The 15,288-nt window shown below is 39.1% G+C and overlaps 1 protein-coding gene across 2 annotated transcripts in view; it reads left to right on the top strand.

Annotated features, from left to right (window-relative positions):
• Nucleotides 1–15,288, top strand: part of FAM13B (family with sequence similarity 13 member B) — an 84,843-nt gene that overhangs the window by 31,101 nt on the left and 38,454 nt on the right. For both annotated transcript variants that reach the window (XM_032777935.2, XM_032777937.2), the window contains exons 8-9: nucleotides 11,512–11,553; nucleotides 12,729–12,884. In XM_032777935.2, coding sequence (XP_032633826.1) covers nucleotides 11,512–11,553; nucleotides 12,729–12,884 — 198 coding nt within the window. The remainder of the gene's footprint in view (nucleotides 1–11,511; nucleotides 11,554–12,728; nucleotides 12,885–15,288) is intronic.

The following is a 15,288-nucleotide window of genomic DNA, read 5'->3' as shown; positions in this document are numbered from 1 at the left end:
ATCAGTTACTCCAATAGTTCAAGTAGCAGAGGGCTGTGTTGTGGATCTAAAAGGTTTTTAACCCTGCTAATGAACCTTGTGTCAATATGATGCTACATGATGGAATTAGGTTTTTGTTTTTTCAGTTTTCTTTTTAAAAACCTAGGAAGTTGCCCACAAATGATGTTAAAAGAATGTTAAGGTTGCAAAATCAAGTACTCAAATGCTAGGAAATGTCAGAATTGAGGTTGCCTCATATGTGTTGTGACAAAGTTCCTCCTCTACCTTTGTGGGTCCTGCGCTTATTGGCAGATTTGCTCACCTCAGTGATCTCCCCCACAGTCTGGATTAACTCCTCCTGTCTCTGATCAGGAGTTGGGAGGTTTGGGGGGAACCCGGGCCCGCCCTCTACTCCGGGTTCCAGCCCAGGGCCCTATGAATTTGCAGCTGTCTATAGTGCCTCTTGTAACAGCTGTGTGACAGCTACACCTCCCTGGGCTACTTCCCCAAGGCCTCCTCCAAACACCTTCTTTATCCTCACCACAGGACCTTCCTCCTGGTGTCTGATAACGCTTGTACTCCTTAGTCTTCCAGCAGCATACCCCCTCACTCTCAGCTCCTTGTGTCTCTTGCTCCAAGCTCCTCTGACTCCTCCCCATCTGACTGGAGAGAGCTCCTTTTAAAATCCAGGTGCCCTGATTAGCCTGCCTTGATTGGCTGCAGGTGTTCTAATCAGCCTGTCTGCCTTAATTGGTTCTAGCAAGTTCCTGATTACTCTAGTGCAGCCCCTGCTCTGGTCACTCAGGGAACAGAAAACTACTCACCCAATGACCAGTATATTTGCCCTTTACCAGACTCCTGCACCCCACTGGCCTGGGTCTGTTACAGTGTACGTTATGCAGACTTTCCCTGATCACATACTGCATTTTTTTCACAGATCCCTGCCTCATTTGGGTGCAGGCAGGATGGTGCTAAATTAATAAGCGGCTGTTCATTATTTCATTCTTGTTCAGTGTATGGCCCTCAGCCTTATTTACTACACTCTGTAAATACTCTGCTATGCAGACAGAATTGTTAATTTCCTCATTGGCTTTTATATCATGCTCATCCTACAGTTGCCAAGTGCTTCATAAACAAATGATAAGTCTTCACAAAACCTGTAGGAGGTGACCATTTTACAGATGAGGAGCTGAGGCACAGAAAGTTTAATGTCAAAAGAATGCACAGATTTTGGATACCCAATCTGAGATGCCTAGGACCTGATTTTTTCAGAATACTTAGCATCATATAGCACTTTGTGTTCAAAGCTCAGCTCCCATCAACTTTACTTGCAGCTGTGAATGCTTAGTACTTCTTGAAATTGTACCCTGGTCTCAATTTGGATACCCAGAATATGAGGAACATGCAGTTGGTGACCACCTGTGGAAAATTTGGTATAAGTGTCTTGCCACACATAGGAACTCTGTGACAAAGAGAGAATCTCATTCTCCAGGGCAGAATTCAACTGCCTTACCCTGAAACTATTCTTTCTCTTCCTGCAGTTCCCTGCCTCATTCATTACATACCTTCCAACTTCAACAACAGAACCCTGGCTGTTGTTGGTAGGATCCTCCTTTATTACACATCACCTATTCTGAGAACAAGTCCCTCCTGCACACTGAATGAGGTGGGAGTCCTGTCGAAAAAAATAATATATGATCATGTAATTAAAGACGATGCCATAATGCATACATGCAAAGGTCCGAAACTAACATTTCACGAGCAACCTTAATTCTGGCTTTTCCAAACTTGATTACTTGACTTTGCAACCTTAACCATCTCTTTTAATCTAGTTTTTTTTTTTGCGTGTCATTTAAAATACATTATGTCCTGATGGAATGTTATGAATGCATATATTGCAAGATATTTAGTGTTATATTATGGTTCCATATTTTTAGTATATGTACAAAAAAGACAGTAGTGTTTGTTCAAGGGGAACTCCTTTGAATTTCTACATGCTTATTTTATTATTGAGAGAGAAAGAGGTGGTGGTCTTAATAGTTAAAAAGTGAGGTTGAGGTAATGGGCCTGAGCCCTCTCTTTATAGAGAATTGCTGTATCTCCTTTGGGCAAGTCACTTAGTCCATGGCACAGTTTGCTCAAGTGTAAAAGGGGAAAGCACCCTTGTAAAGTAGGGAAGTATTTTGAAGCTTTATTCATTAGCATTGGTAAAGCATGTAAAGTTTCTCTAAATGTGTGATAACATTGCCAAAAATAATAGGTACTTAGCCCCCATTACAGACTTCAGAGGTGGATTATGCTCCCACCTCTGGGAGTTGCATGTGAGTGCTTGCCAACAATCACAGGTTTATTTTGTAAAATTCAAATTAATTTTTTTTAAGTCTACCTTTTAAAAAAAAAAAAAAAATCACTGGAAGGAATACACACACAGCTGAGTCCTATATTATCCAGATAAGTGTAACTCCCAGTGAAGCCAGTGGGAGTTTTGTATGCATTGACTGCAAGCTCAAGCCAAAATGGTGAATTCTTTATTGGCCAACTTGCTGCAGTTTAAAAAAAAATTCTCTGCCCCACTTCATTTGGATTGAATTTTAACTTTGGTTATAAATTATTGAAAACAAATTTATAATGGAAATGTGGCACTTAGATTTCTACAGGTGTCATTGGTGTGCATAGTACTTTACAGAGAGCTGTAAGTTCCTGGGATTAATTAAGGCCCTGATCCTACAAAAGTATCTGTTCAGGCAGGTTTCTGTGTCTTCACAGATCTCCTTTCAAGATTGGATCCAAATTAGAAGCAGTGCAGCAAAGTATGACAGAAAATGGGATGGGATATTAAAGAAAAAATAGTTGCTTTTTCTTTTGTACATTTTAGTTTTGTTTATATATAGTTTTAGATGTAGAAGCTTCATATTTTTATAGATTTTAATATATTATAGTTTGGGGGAGCAGAGTCTAGCAAGAGGGCAGTGAAATGGATTGGAAGCCCTTATTTAGCATAGACAGATCCTTAAAGGAGACTCATCAACTTAAAAAAGAAAATCACACTTCTATCTGAAAATTTATTTACTGTTGTCACAGGTAATGTCTAAGATTTTTCTGTGCTTTTTCAGTTTTACTTGTATGCATTTGATAGCACTGTGTGTGCAGTTGTTTTTACAACTTTCTATGTGTGCTCAGTTTTCCATTGGGGTATTACTCATAGCAGCAGGGGAGAGAAGAGCCTGCTGAAAAACGAAAAAACAAAACAATGGTGAAGGGAGGGATTTAAGTACATGGTTAGTGCCAAAAACTGACCTTTTGAAACTGTCAAGACTCCAGGTTGATGCGTCACTTTAACTACATTGACATACTTGCAGTAGTAATTTACAGAAGGAATGCTTATGCTAAAGTAAATGGCTTTAATAAAGATGGTAAAACAACCAAATGGATTGTTTATATCAGTTTTTCTTTTTGAAGCATCCTCTGAACTCTTTTATTTTTATAGCAATTAAATAACCAGACTCTTAAAACTAATTTCTCATAGTTTACATTTAAAAATGTACAATTTCTAGTAAAACTGGAGGGATTATTAAACTGTTAGTCTAACTGGACCTAAGGAATTGTCTGTGCGAAGAGGCAATTTGAACATCTTAGTCTGGCGAACATAGCTCTGATAATACCATTCCTGAATATAGACCTTTCTGTCATTTCAAGCAAATGCATTCTGAAATGGTTACTAAAAGACAAACAGGAATTCTAGGTGTCTTGTGTTGTGCAAAATATTAGCTTATTAATGTTGTTGTTTCAAAAAGATAGTACAGGGATTAAAAGAAAATACTTGCTCCAGTTCTTTCATTGAATGTTGAACTGAAGAGGGTTTTTTAAGAGACTACCCTGTGAGTCACCATATTTCTTTTCATGCAGTATGGGATATAAAAATTTGCTGCAGTTTTAACCCTCTTTTTCTTGTGGGGAAAAATAGTGTGTGGTCATGTAATTAAAGACTACATACACACAAGGGGCCAAACCCAGGCTGCATAGGTAACCTTATTTCTGCCATTTCCTAACTTCTGAGAACTTGACTTAGCAAGTTTTTATGTTTAACATTTCTTAAAAACAAACAAACAAACCCAAAAATTTAGGAAATTACCCACACAAATCGGAAACAGACATTCTATTATGTTGACCCCTGCATGGGTCATCAGATCCACCACGCAGACCTGTACTACTTGCGTGAACAGAGTAACTGATATATGCAGTGTTATTGTAGCTGTGTTGGTCCCAGGATATTAGAGAGAGATGATGGGTGAGATAATATCTTTTATTGGACCAACTTCTGTTGGTGATAGCGGCAAGCTTTTGGGTTTACATGGAGCTTTTCCTTAGGTAACTCATAGCAGTAATACGTTGTCTTTTTCTTTGTGGACCAGCACTAGAGGCAGATGCAACAGATTAGCAATGGGTTTCAGATATTTGCTGCCAAAAGTGTGACTGTCCCCCTTGGCCCCTCAGCATAGTCCCAGGCTCTTCACCTAGTAAGTCACAGTCTTTGCTTTTCAGTCTAGTCTTCCTGCCCAGCCAGTCCTTGTCTTATCCCCCTCCTGATTCCACATCCAGTCTTTCTTTATAACCCTGGCTTCCAGTCATGCCCCTCACATACATTGTGTATCCCCATTGGCTCCCAGTCCCAATCTGTCGCTCTTTCTTTCCCTTGGATCCTCATTCAATCTCAGTGTCTTCTCCTCCCTTTCCAAGCTCCTTGTCTCACTCTCTCTGCCCATTCAGTCCCCAGTTTTCCCCCTGCACCCAGCTTCTTGTCAGCTCTGCCTCCTCTCCCCTTTTTCCCCCTGCTTTAGTGGTTCTCTTTCCAAGTTTCCTTCTCCAGACAGTCCCTGTTCCCCCCTCCACCTATTGGTGCCTAGTGTTCTCACCTTCATGCAGCTCCCAGCCACCCCAACTTCTAGTCCCATCTATCCTCCTTTGTAGGTCCAGCTCCTGTCCCTACTGGATTTGAATTAGGCAATTTCCTCTTCCATACTGGATGGTGTCATTGAGAACACAGGAGAGATGGGTTCCCTGCTGTCAGTTGAGATGCCAGAACCAAGAACCTAATAGACTGCAGCAGCCCAGAGCTGCAGTTGCAGGGAAGTTCTCAGCCTCAGGCTGGAGAATGTCCTGTGTAGACAGAATCTTGGGCGATTTTAGCTGTTAAGAGTCTCGACTGTATGAACTGTGATTTTTTTCAATTACTTCTAAGATGCTGAAATTAGGGCAGACTTTCATGGAAATAGGAAAAGGCACATGCCTGATACATAGGCCACCCCCTTACCAAATTTCAGGGCCCTCCTCCAGATCATGGGGGCACAAGAGATTGGTTTTGATTTGTCTTACCGAAGGAAAGGTCACCAGAATTCTTTAACATGAGCAAAAACATATTTTTTCCTAGCCTCATTCTTGGAAAGATGTTAAGTATTTTGGCTGAAAATTTCCCAAATAATTCAGCCTGTAGCAGACACCTGGAATGGAAAATTTCAGCTCAAATGATTAAAATTTGGTGAAGTTTTATAAGCAACTGAAAATAGGGTCTTGTGATAGCAAAGGTCAGATAACACTTAATAGGCAGTGCTACCAGCTCTGCTTATAATAAATATACTAAACCAGCTACTGGCTACTTCATCATCAAAAGTGCAAGTAATTAATGTATCACTCCCAAGTCCCTTTCATCCTGCCTGGTGCTTAGTACTCTTGTGTTGTAGCTATGTAAACATTTGTTTACCTAGGTTGCTTCCTCTCTTGAGAATCTAAAGTGTATATTCAGGGCATGGCTACACTTACATTTTTGCAGTGCTGGTAGTTACAGCTGTGGTCGTACAGCTGTGTAGGGCCAGCGCTGCAGTGTGTCCACACTGCAGCACTAGAATGCTTGCGTGTGGCCACATTTGCAGCATTGCAGCGCTGTTGGGAGTGGTGCATTGTGGGGAGCTATTCCAGCGTTCAAGTGGCTGCAACGTGCTTTTCAAAAGAGGGTGTGGTTGGGGTGTGACAGGGAGCTTGCGGGAGACAGAGAGTGGATTTTTTGGAGCAGACACTGTGACAGCTCCCTGCCTTGCAAGTTAAAAGAGGGGGGTGGGGTGGAGTGTGACAGGGAGCATCGGAGACAGAGAGAGTGGATTTTTTGGAGCAGACACTGTGTGACAGCTCCCTGCCTTGCAAATTCTGGCCATTTCCCCCACCCCTTCTCAATCACTCTTAAAATGTAAAAAGACTTCAGACCAGATAAGCAGCTTCTCCGGCGGACTCCCTCCCTCCCCACCCCGCCAGGCTGTTTGTCTCCTCAAGCAAACAGCTGTGAACATTCCAAAGCCTCAGCTGCAGCAAGAAGCAGCTGTGTTGTTTTTAGATAAGTAGCTCGGGGAGTACCTTCGGTTTGTTGTATACAGGAATTGTGGGATACCTCCTAATACCCTGGAGGCCAATAACAGCGCTGGTGAGTGTCCACACCTGATGAGCAGCGCTGCATCAGCAGCGCTGGATTCGCTACACCCGTAGCGGACCAGGTGTACAGCCAGCGCTGCAGGAAGGGAGTTGCAGCGCTGGCTGAGCTCTGTAAGTGTGGACACCTGGTAAGTTGCAGCGCTGTAACCCCCTCACCATGCTGCAACTTGCAAGTGTAGCCAAGCCCTAAGTGTGTGTTTTTAAACAGTTAGTATTTGTCTTAGTTATTTTGAGATTTTTTCTTCACTGTTATATCAGTTTTGCAAGAGGGGGAAAAAAACTTACCTTTAAACATGATAAATTTCTGAATGAGAGTTTTTGTTAGCTTTTTGGGAACCAAATATCAAAGACTGACAGTCGCAGCTCAACATTTTGCTGTATAGCCAATCTGCAAAAACTCCTTGAGAGGAGAAGATTAAGGATAATGTGGCACCTGTGTTAGACTCAATTAATTGAAAATTCATTTTAATAATTTTGAATATAACATACTATAATTAAATTAATGCTGTGCACTGTTTTCCTCCTTTTACTCCTTTTTGACTGCTATTTCTACTCTTTCTGTGTGTTTATTATTTGAAAACATGGGCAGCCATGACTAATACAGCCTGATTTAGTGACTGTTTGAAAATGGTACCTAGATTAAACGTTCAAACAATCTTTGGGTAATATGGGTTATTAATCAGTCAGAGGAACACTTTTACATTAGGTGATACTACATATTTAGAAGCCTTATTCTGTACTCTTTCTAATGCATCATCAGAAGCCTATCACCAGGGCACTTCAATTCATCTGTTCTGCCAGTGCTGACTTTCATATGTTGTTTGCTAACTTCCTTTTTCAAATTAATTTTAAAGAGATTTGTGCTGAGATAATCACTAAAATCCTCATCTATTAAAATTTGTGCAGAATTTTCAACATTTATTTTTCAACAGTTATGCTAGCTGTTTACTCTTTACAGTTCATTCCTAAAAGTTCTAGGTTCATTCTGTTTTTATTGCTGTAAAACTATTTTGTGTATTCCAGGGGGTTGTCAAAGAGAGATGCATGAAAGATAGTAAGTTCTAGAACATCTCTCTTCTTTGCATAAAATTCAAAAAGAAGTTACTCTTCTGTACCTATAAACTGTGTAGTATTTATTACATTAGACACTTTTAATAAAGCAATTTAATGTTGCCCTTGGCTTATGAGGAGTACGGCATCTTGAATAAGTACATTGTCTTGCTTTTCTACTTATACTGTTTCTGACCAAATTAAAAAAAATCCAGAAAATGGATTATAATATTTAGGTCAAGATTTATTACTTAAGTAACATACAACAAAAGCCCATGTTTTATGCCCAGCATGAGTAGTGTGAAGTATACACTAGGAAAGCTTTAAAGTGTTGATTGGGCAGCTCATTGTCAGTAGTGACCTCATGTTGCAGTCTATTTCTATTTAGACTGCAGGGTTTAGTGCAGCACTCCAGAAGTACCATTTGACAAGCAGCCATAGAAATCGAACAAGCAGTATGCATAGTCAACAGCCAACAGCATACTTTGTTTTTCAAATGAAGTATTTTTACATGAAGTGCTCGTTTGGAATAGCAAAAATAATCAGAATGGCCTGCAAAGTTCTGCTGCACAGGTAAATGAATTAAAAATGCTCGTTTGGAATGATTCGAAATAACAGACTTCTTTAAGCTAGAAATGCTATATAAAGACTAAATATTTACTCCCGGGGGTTAGGCTTATAAAACAGTATGAAATAATATTGTGTAAACATAATAAACTATAAAAATGCAATCCGTAATAAGCATTATGAAAAAATCTGATCTTTTTTCTCGTTATTTAATTGCATTTTTGTATGTCATTTCTCTTTTTAACAGGGCTATTTGTGGACAGGAACAGAGGGATGGTATCAATTATTAGGTGTTTGTTAGTTGCCAACACATGATATCACTCTCAAACCTAAAGATAACTTTACTTTTTGTCTCTTGCTGTGTCATTCTGCACTAAGACTCTGTATACAAGCCATCAAGTAGTTTACAGCACGCAAGAATTCTTTTGACTGTGATAGCAGGTTCTGAAGTGTGATATATTTTGAACCAAGATTGATACACTTTTTGAAAAGTGCTAACTTGCTAAACTGATTAGAATTGGAGCCATAAGAGATTCCTTTAAAAATAAGAGGATTCTTCAGGCTTTGGAATAGTGCTGATTTATGCACATCTTTTGCTGAGTAACACAAGTGCATCCTAGATGTGTATTAAGAACACTGCTGAATGATAGAAAGTGACCTGGGCTGGCGGACATGATGTTTGCCCTTTAGAGCTGGAGGGTTTGGTGATCTCAGCATCATGTCTGAAATAATTTGGACTCTTTGGAACCACTAGTTTAAATCCCAGAAATATTGACACAGTCTTCTGTAATTTGAAGGTGGATAGACAAAAATCTGTATGAAGCTCTCTGTGCCCATTAAAGATCTCTAGTCATCACAGTTTCAAAATTTGCTCTAGAGCCCTCAACTAAAATTTTCCTTGCTTCCCTCCTCCCACTAGTGTTTTGCAGTGTGCTATGCTCTGATTGTCTCCTTAGCTACTACCCACCATCCTGGAGGTGACTATATTTTAATGGTGAACTAATTTGTTTATTATTTGTAAAACATATCATCCTTCATCTTGAAATATAATATAAAATATGTCAATACCTGTTAAAAGAGCTGTTTACTAATTAAATCTGTTCTCGTAAAATAGCTTTTACAAAAACTCTGTAGTGATTGTCAAGTAAAATATATTAATTGTGAGTTTTTTTCATTTATCATTCCCACCCCTGAAATCATTGCTTATCTTCCTCACCTACCTTATTTTTGTCATGGGTCTTAATTTCTCTCCATTTTGTTCTCTTGTTCCTTCCCCAATGGTGTGTCATTTTTGCTTTGTTTTCCAAATGTTTCTGCTTAAATATTGTCAAAATAAAATTTGCTGATAGAAAAACTCAAACACTTTGAGTGGGTAGTAGGGTTGAGTCGAATTATTGTTCCCCTTCATGTCAATGAAATTTAACTGTGCACCTAAAAAATAAATTGAAAACTAGCCTCTTTCATCCCAAAAGCATTGGGAAGGAATTAATGTTGGAAGGCTTGGGTATATATTGCTTGTTCGTGCATCTCTGAAATCAGCAGATGCGGGATCAAGCCTGTAAAGCAGGTGTGTTTTAATTTTCCTGAGCTTAACGAGAGTATCTGTCTAAAATGGTACCTCAGAACCACCAGTGTTGTTTAAGCACAGTGGAAATTGATTTGTTTTTCATTCACTAAAAATATCATACACTAAACTGACTGCAAAATTGACTACCCTTTAATAAAAAAATAAAAGCCAGTCCATGCACCAGCCTTGTTTAAATTCCCATCCTTGTACAGTGCTAACTAATTTATTGAAGTGTTATGTATACACACAGACAATATACAAGTCATCTCAATCTCAGCTATTAATAAGGCCAAAACAATCCTTGTTCTTTTTCCTCCTCCTGTCAGACAACCATCTGTAGAGAGTCCTTTCCTGCATGTAATCGTGTTTTCCACCATATCCTGTTGGGGGAAGGAAATACAGGAAATCTTTACTTGTTTGGATAGTTAGTCCAAGCTACTTACTAACCTTCGTGACAGTAGGTATTGAGCAGTTAGCTAGTATAATACTTACCTTATGATTAGCCAGTATCAACAAGTCTGAGCTTGGCACTCCCAGATGTATTCAACCTATGGTAAAGTCAATAGGGAGATAGTCTAGCTAAGAGTGAACACTGGTGCCACATAATGCTGACCAGTGCTCGTGGGATTTCAGTTGAAGTTTCTTAATATAATTGCAAGGAGAGGTACTAATGTTTCCACTGCTACATTAGGGTTTCCACTGTACATCTTGATTGTATCTGGAATCAGATCACCAAATTTTTTCTGATTGCTGGTTCATTTTTTATATGGTGAAGTAGCTACCAGAACTTGTTTTTCTGTATGGCGGGTGGAGTGTCTAGAGATTGGGATAAGTGCCCCCTCCTTTTCCCCATACTCTTTTTAGTTTAAATAAAGTTGGCATTTCTCTCTAGTCTTGTTTGTATACGTGATAACATCCTTATTACTGACCATGAGAAAAGCGTAATAAGGCTGTGACTGTCATTGTCATTTAAAGAAGACCTTAGTTTTGTTTCAGATCACTACAAGCATATTTATGCAAGTCTGTCTGAAAAATTGTTTTGGAGCAATCATTTTATTTGTGATAGTATGCAAAATTGAAGCTTTGTAATTAGAATTTGCTAAGGAAGAAATGTGTTTGTGTTTGGCTGAGTGGGGTATGCCTTGCTCAGACATTTAGTATACTTCTCAATCCAACAACGCTCACAGTAATACTTTGAAATCTTTGAATGAAAAGCACCAAAATGCAAAGTGCTTAATAACAGGTAACTAAGCCTTGAAAACCTGTGTGGTAAGTGTCAGCACTTAAATGGCAGCTATTTCTGGGGTGGGCTGCAGCATTTTTCCACAGACAAAAACATGCACAGTAAAATTATGCAGTAGTTTCACAGGGAGTGAAGAATACCTTAGTGAACTGGAACTCTAGAGGGAAGCAAGGTAGGCAGAATGTTTTGGAATTTGCTGTGGGCTCTTCGGGTTAACAGTTATATTATGTAAAGCATCACACAATCTTTCAGGAGCAAGTGATTAGTACCTCTCATAACGAAAGACTGCATGTACAGCAGCTCACTGCTCCCTAAAGTGTTTGGGGTATGGGTTCTTCAATTACTTATAGCTACAGAATTGCTGCTGACTCAGCTTTCTGCAATATATAGGTGTTTCAGACCTCTTCTATCCAAATATTGATCCAGCTTTTCCCTGTTTCCCTTGAGGTTGGGACCATGGTACATAGCAATGCTGTTGCTGGCCAATGTGTTTACTGCATGCATATGTGATTTCTTTGAGCTGATTCAATTTTTTTAGTATCCTCAAAGCTCCCTTTTATCTTTCAGAATACTTGAGTAGTGTTGAACATCTTTGTGAAGATAACCAATTTCTTCTTCTTTATTACAGTGCTCATCTCTCTCCCATAAGCATCTTGCCAGCCTCTGCAGAGTAAGTATAACTAATACATAAAGTCTTTGTATCCCAGTGTTTTGCTTTTACCAGTCTGTGCCATAATTGGCATGCCTGCTTTCAAAACAGATATAAGTCAAATACATGTGACCACAATAATTTATACACCAGACTTTTAGTACTGAATATACGCTTTATAAAATGTAATTCAGCATTCAGAAGTAAAAGAAGCTCATTGTATTTATGCATGCTGTTCTCAGCTAGACACGGAACCATAGGTTTTCATGGTATGGTAATACCTATGTTCCTAAATATTCTGTTTGCATTTTTTTCCCCCACTTTCTTTGGATGGGTACTTTATAAATTCTAGTGTAACTCCGAAATTGTCATTAGGTACTTGCATTCACACCTGCAGTTTTACAGTTTCTTCTAATTGGTAGTGTGAGCCCAAGTTCAGTTGGGTTGCAAGTATAATTGCAGATCAAAAGTAAGCACATACTGTTCCAGAATAGACAGGAGTGAAGGAATTAGAAAAAACTGTTGTGACTCCTGCTAGGGGCCCTTCCTTGGAAGTTTGCATCTTATCTTGTCTAGTTGGCAAAGACGTGCTGCCACAGCTAGTCTGTATTAAAATAACACTGTTTTGTTACTCTCCCACCGCTCCACCTTATTTGTGCCATTCACCTGTTATGTCTTATCTTTTTTTTACATTATTAGCCCTTTTGGCTGGGATTTTCATAACCTGTGTTTATTCAGTGTCTGGCCCTATGAGGTCTTTATCTGTTTGAGGCCTCTTGGCTCCTACCATGCTATAAATATCATAAATTATATAAATTTCTTGCCTATCATTTTGTCTGTCTGTAACTAAAATCCTGTTAAGTAAGCAAATACTGGTGAAGTGGGTTTTAGCCTACGAAAGCTTATGCCCAAATACATTTGTTAGTCTGTAAGGTGCCACAAGGACTCCTCGATGTTTTTGCTGATACAGGCTAACGCAGCTACCCCTCTGAAACAAATACCTCCAGTTACAGCTGTGGTCGTATTTGAGAGATTAGCGAGTCTTTTATTTTGTCTTGTCTTGAGGTATTGGGGAGCCTAGATTTACAAGTCTCCTAAGGGTCTGATTTTTCTATTTTCTGTCCACACAAATCCACTGGTGTCAAGAAAAGTAAAAATATGTCTTTAACATTAATTCTCTGACTTTTATTTGTTAGCATTTTAGAAAGAACAATTAGAGCAGCTGTGGAGCAGCACCTTTTTGATCTGCAGAGCAGCATAGATGATGATCTTAAGAATTTACAGCAACACAGACTGGTCTGTAACAATGAAGCAAAAAATATTAATAGGGATGAAGAAGGATCTAACAACAAGTAAGAATTTTTATCTCTATAATGCATTGCTTAGGGACACACATTTGAATTCAGACTTGCTAAAAAGCCACAACAGAGGTTTTGTATGTTTATAAACTTGAATTTGTCCTAAATGAACTCAAATTCCATTTGTTGCTGTTCTTTGCTCTAAAAATAAGTGTTTTTAATCTCCTCTTGCACTTTTTGTACGCAAGTGAGAGGCATTCAAGGGTATGATGCACACAAGTCAATGGGGAGGCAGTTATGTATCCTAGATTTCTAGACAAATCATAATTGACACTAGGACCCTCAGCCAAAGGTTTTTTTTGTTCTAATGATTGAATGGGCATAAAGCCTAAATTGCTGTGTCACCCCTAGCTTTGGTTGTTTCTGGCAGAAATCTCTTTTGATTCCAGGTGAGGTGATGGGCAAGGCAGTGTGTGGAAACTTGCACTTCTGCCCATCCTCTTAATCAACAACCTCACATAAGCAGTAAATTACTTAAAAAACTCACACAAGCTAAAATTATTTTTTGACCAAATTTCTATGAAAAACACACTCCCATTTTAAAAAGTCACAGCCTGCAGAGAGACATGGGACTGGAGATAATTTTCACAGTTTTAGGGTAACTGCACCAGTATTACCCCAGTGTGGTATGCAATGGGCACCCACTTAAGGCACCTGGCTCCCAATGTTCACCATGTTTCACTCCCGCCTGGTCTGGGTTTTAAGACTGCACAGCACCCTGGATTGCACTGCAATATCCCCACCTATCCAGACCACTTAAACAAGCCAGTGCATGCACCTTCCTTTCTCTCTGAAGTCTATGACATGTCTATTGCTTGCAGTTATAAGTTACCACACGGCACTTCTAAGTAAGCACATTTATTCTTTATACGTTTTTCGCTGTAATGCTTTTACTGTAAAACAACAGAATAACCTACACACATGCTAAACAGCTTACCAGATATCACCTATCAGTCTTACAGGGCTGAGAAAGTCAAGTCCTTCCAACCCTTCTGCTTGCATTCGCTGTTGGACAGAAGGTCGTATTCATTTGCTGGATGAGAAGAAAGGCCTTGAGTCAGTTTAAACTCAAGTTATTTATTCAAAAATCCTTTCTTTGTCTGCTGCTCTATGGACAATCTAGTTTCAGTGTGTATATGTGAACTCCCCAGGAGATGATACCTCTTTGCGGGGAGTTAAAACCTGGCTGATTTGCCTTCACCACCCATTGTTTCTGATTCCAGGAGGAGCTATGGTAGCCCTCCTCCGTGAGGAGGAACACAGTCATACATAAACCCATTCATTTAAAACAATGCACCACAAATATAGTGCATGTGGTGCAATATTTGTCTCAGTACTCTGTTATAAAACCTTCAGAGAACAATTGCAAATAATTTATATTTTCCAAAGACAAATTATTATAATAGAATTTTAGTTTTATAAGCTAAAAAGTTCCATAGATTAGTTTATAAGTAACATTGTATAATTGTCTGAAAGTCCTTCTGTCCACAAGCTTCACCACTTATACATTGTGACCACTTTAGTGGATGGCCAGGCTTGCATCGTAGGGGTGCAGGCTCCCTTGTTTATCTAAAACTTGAAACCGATAGACGTTTTTGGCACTCGTGCTGCATTTCAACACTTGTATTCATCCTAGCCACTGAGGATTAATAGACACTCTATGATAACATTCCTTCTAGAGGCATCATGAGCCCTTTAAATACTGCAGCCAGTGGATTATTTGTGCTATGTACAAGGCCAAAACACAAAGCAAACATGCGAAGTAAAAGTGTATGATTCAGAGAACATATTATTGAAAGCTTAGAATACTGGCACAAAGCTTAATTTAAAAATGAAGAGAATAGTTACTTCTTAAACTTTCAACCCATCTTGTTGGACATCTGATATAGGGAGAGCGCTTGTTAAAGGCTGCTGGAAGCTGCTCAGCAGGTTAGTATGTTGTAATAAGCCGCTGGAGGCAGAGGGGTAGAAAGAGAGAAGGTGAAGCATCCAAAGGTTCATGGTATATTTTTATCACATAGTTCTGCAGTTTATCACATGAATACTGCCTCTATGTATGCAGAATATGTGGGGTAAATAATTGTCTCTGTTCAAAATTTCTGGGGTGTTTAACAATTCCGTATTAATTCTCCACAATTTATTAGAAGCGTATATCTGAATATGTAAAATATTTTGCACGCAGTTCTAGTAAATGGAAGGAAGGTAAGAAGAATTTTTTTTGGAGGGCATCTACCAGTTTGGATCTATAACAGGGGTCGGCAACCTTTCAGAAATGGTGTGCCGTGTCTTCATTTATTCACTCTAATTTAAGGTTAATCTTCTCGATCCTCTCAGATAAATCTTGATCCTTGTTCTGTTTGAGAAACTTTAAAAAAAAAAAAAAAAAAAAAAAAACCAA

The sequence above is a fragment of the Chelonoidis abingdonii genome, chromosome 7, assembly GCF_003597395.2.
Source record: "Chelonoidis abingdonii isolate Lonesome George chromosome 7, CheloAbing_2.0, whole genome shotgun sequence".
Classification (NCBI taxonomy): Eukaryota; Metazoa; Chordata; order Testudines; family Testudinidae; genus Chelonoidis; species Chelonoidis abingdonii.
The sequence above is the reverse complement of the archived record's forward strand: the minus strand, read 5'-3'. Positions and strand labels throughout refer to the sequence as shown.